At 47.0% G+C, this 975-nt stretch overlaps 1 protein-coding gene across 1 annotated transcript in view; it reads right to left on the bottom strand.

Moving 5' to 3' along the window:
* Nucleotides 1-975, bottom strand: part of LOC103807834 (neuronal PAS domain-containing protein 2-like) — a 25,453-nt gene that overhangs the window by 447 nt on the left and 24,031 nt on the right. Inside the window, exon 19 of the mRNA XM_009080583.1 lies at nt 961-975. Within this exon, the coding sequence (XP_009078831.1) occupies nt 961-975 (15 nt within the window). The remainder of the gene's footprint in view (nt 1-960) is intronic.

A 975-nucleotide genomic window follows, 5' to 3' on the forward strand; every position in this document is an offset into this window, starting at 1 on the left:
CAAGCTAAAATCTGCAGGATGTGCAACTTCCATCTTCCATGGGAAGCACCTTCAGGCAATCAATGAAGAGGTTCTAGAGTGACCTTCTTCGTGTACCACCCCGTGGCTGGTACCCCAAACATCTAGACTTGCTGCTTCACCCTCTGTTAAAAGCATTGTGGCACCAAAGTCTGGTTTTCTGTTGTCCTGGAGATCTTTATCTCCCACAGCATCACCATTCTGCTGTCCATACTGCTGTCCCTTGGGACCTCAGTGCAGCCCATAAGCACACGTACCCAAAGTGGGCAGAGCTCATGCCAACATTTTCTGACAACAGCAATTCATTTCTCACTCTAAATCCAGTCCTGCTGTGGGGCTTGTTTCAGCTGTACCTGCTGCTCCTGATTTCTACCATCTTTGCCAGCCAGGAAAGGCTTGGAGAGTGTGTTACTAATTAATTATTAGTTTCAGCAATCCTTCCCCTTGGCAGCCTCAGTGGTTCAACATGCACTGATGAAAGCTGTGTGTTGAAAACCAAAATCACCTTCTCCAGAGCTCTGTGTTGTGAAGTGCCCATTTATTAAAAGAAAGCCATGATGGCAGCTGATAAAAACCTCGCTCTGCTGAGACAGAACAGCAGGAGGCATGTTTTCAAAAGGGCTTATCTCTTATCATGTTTCAAGTCTAAAGCAAACTTCCCACCAGAGCTCCTCTGGATTAAAAGCTGTGTTTGAAAAACTGGGTATTTCTTCTGGACACTATGTGATAGCTCAGTTTGTTGGAAAATATGGCCTTGAGCAGGTGCAGAGTCAGCCTGGAAAGGCTGAGCACTTGGCTACATGCAGACACAATGGGAATGGAGGATATGCAAGTGTCCTGACCAGGTTTGATCAGCCAGGTAAGCCCCACTTCTTTAAAAAAACCCAACCAACCCCAAATCCATCCCTGCGCATCTTCAGAAACCTGCTCCTGCTCCAGTACCTGCAGGTAGAGACG

Source organism: Acanthisitta chloris, unplaced genomic scaffold, assembly GCF_000695815.1.
Source record: "Acanthisitta chloris isolate BGI_N310 unplaced genomic scaffold, ASM69581v1 scaffold5358, whole genome shotgun sequence".
NCBI classification, from domain to species: Eukaryota; Metazoa; Chordata; class Aves; order Passeriformes; family Acanthisittidae; genus Acanthisitta; species Acanthisitta chloris.